This window comes from Gekko japonicus, unplaced genomic scaffold, assembly GCF_001447785.1.
Source record: "Gekko japonicus isolate JY-2015 unplaced genomic scaffold, Gekko_japonicus_V1.1 scaffold5879, whole genome shotgun sequence".
NCBI lineage: Eukaryota > Metazoa > Chordata > Lepidosauria > Squamata > Gekkonidae > Gekko > Gekko japonicus.
In genome coordinates, this window is record NW_015159897.1 from 5,520 (window position 1) to 7,700 (window position 2,181).

The following is a 2,181-nucleotide window of genomic DNA, read 5'->3' on the forward strand; positions in this document are numbered from 1 at the left end:
CATTAGAAGCCCTCCCACTGTTGACCCCCCCCCCCCAAGCACCAAGAAGACAGAGCATCACTTGCCCCAGAGCCCCTATCTATACCTTGTGGCTAAGAGCCACTGATGGACCTCTGCTCCATATGCTTATCTAATTCCCTTTTGAAGCCGTCCATGCTTGTAGCCGCCACCACCTCCTGTGGCAGTGAATTCCAAGTGTTAATCACTCTTTGGGTGAAGAAGGATTTCCTCTTATCCGTTCTAACCCGACCGCTCAGCAATTTCCTGGAGTGCCCACGAGTTCTTGTATTGTGAGAAAGGGAGATAAGTACCTCTTTCTCTACCTCCTCTTTCCCATGCATAATCTTATAAACCTCCCATGCATAATCTTATAAACCCCAATTCTGTCTCTCCAGAAGAGTATTCCTCCTTCACTAATAACTTGGCCACCATCCGGATGACTACCACCACCAGCAGCAGCAGTGAAAGCCTGTCCAGAGTGGTTGGGATCGGCAGCGAGGGCTCCGTGGAGAGCAACGAGGTGGGCTGCTAACGTCGCTATTAAAAAGGAAAGGGGGCTCAGTGGTCCAAGCGTGTGCATTTCTGGACACAGATTTAACTGCAGGCAACTAGAAAAGAGCACGGGTCCAGTAGCACCTCGGAGACTAACAAAATTAGTGGCAGGGTATGAGTTTTGGTGAGTCACTGCTGACTTCGAAGTAGCACCTCAGAGACTAACAGAATTAATGGCAAGGTCATGCCGGCCACATGACCACGGAAACGTCTTCAGACAGCGCTGGCTCTTCGGCTTTGAAACGGAGATGAGAACCGCAACCCTAGAGTCAGATTTGACTGGCTTTCGAGCAAGGGAACCTTTACCTATGAGCTTTGGTGAGTCACTGCTCACTTCGCAGAAGACATCTGAGGAAGAGAAGAGATTGGATTTATACCCCATGGCCCTTCACCACCCAGAGGAGTCTCAGAGCGGCTTACCAACTCCTTTCCCCTCCTGCCCCACAACAGACACCCACTGAGGTCTCTTCTTCTAATCTGGGAGAACCGGGTTTGATTCCCCACTCCTCCACTTGCGCCTGGCTGGATAAGTTCTGATGAGTAGTTCTGATAAGAGCTGTTCTTGAAAAAGAGCCGTTTCTGTCAAGAGCTCTCTCAGCCCCACCGTCCTCACAGGGTGTCTGTTGTGGGGAGGGGAAAGGAAAGGAGATTGTAAGCTGCTCTGAGACACCTTTGGGTAGTGAATGGCGGGGTATAAATCCAATCTCCTCTTCTTCTTCATACCCCACCCTTCTCTCAGAGGGGCTTACAATCTCCTTTCCCTTCCCCTCCCCACAACAGACACCCTATGAGGTAGGTGGGGCTGAGACAGCTCTGAGAGAACTTGTGACTGACCCAAGGTCACACCAGCAGCTGCATGTGGAGGCGCAGGGAATCAAACGCAGTTCTCCCAGATCAAAGCCCGAGCTCCTAACCACTACGCCAAACTGGTATGTATTAAATGTTCCTTGACTCAAGAAAGCTGATCCCCTGGAAGATCTGGTTGATCTCTCAGGTACTGCTGGACTGAAACGTCGTTCTCTGCTTCTCCTTTGCACAGTGCTGTATTCCCGTTCCTCAGAGCAATGCCGCCTTTTTGTATTTCGCAGGATTCTGACCACGCAGCAAGGCTCTCCCAGCGGAAACACGCAAAGAGCTACTCGAGAGCAAAGAACCATGACAGCGACGGCCGCGGGTCTCACAGGTCCCGGGTGTTGAGTCAGCACGGCGAGGCCCCAAAGCCCGAGCCACCATCTTACACAGGACCCCAGGTAACCGCAGTGGGGTGGCTGGAAAACTAGCCAGCAGAGAAGCTGGAGGCCGGCGTAGGAGCGAGAGACACTGCGCTGTTGGGAGCGTGTAGCGTCCACAGAGCAAGGCGCTAAAGGAGGGCCGTGGAGACTGGGGAAGAAGTGAAGTGCGTCTCTCTCAAGGAGCAGTGGCCGCCACGTATCTCTGCTGCTCAGGCTGGGGAATGAGCCTGACCCGGGTTGCTCCCCCCCCCCCCAAATAGCGAGCAATCCAGAACAGTCTGGTGGCACCTTAAAGACCAAGTTTTATTCAGGTACAAGCTCTCCCTCCTCTGCTGGGACAGATCTGCACGTTCCCCCCCCCCACATACCCAGCCAACTCAAAAAGTCCACAGGCACC

General features: G+C 53.1%; 1 protein-coding gene across 1 annotated transcript in view; it reads left to right on the forward strand.

The window, feature by feature from the left end:
- ANKS3 (ankyrin repeat and sterile alpha motif domain containing 3) overlaps positions 1-2,181 on the forward strand; it is a gene marked incomplete at its 5' end in the record, with an annotated part of 13,121 nt that overhangs the window by 3,278 nt on the left and 7,662 nt on the right. The window contains 2 exons of the mRNA XM_015408342.1: positions 396-520; positions 1,641-1,802. Coding sequence (XP_015263828.1) covers positions 396-520; positions 1,641-1,802 — 287 coding nt within the window. The remainder of the gene's footprint in view (positions 1-395; positions 521-1,640; positions 1,803-2,181) is intronic.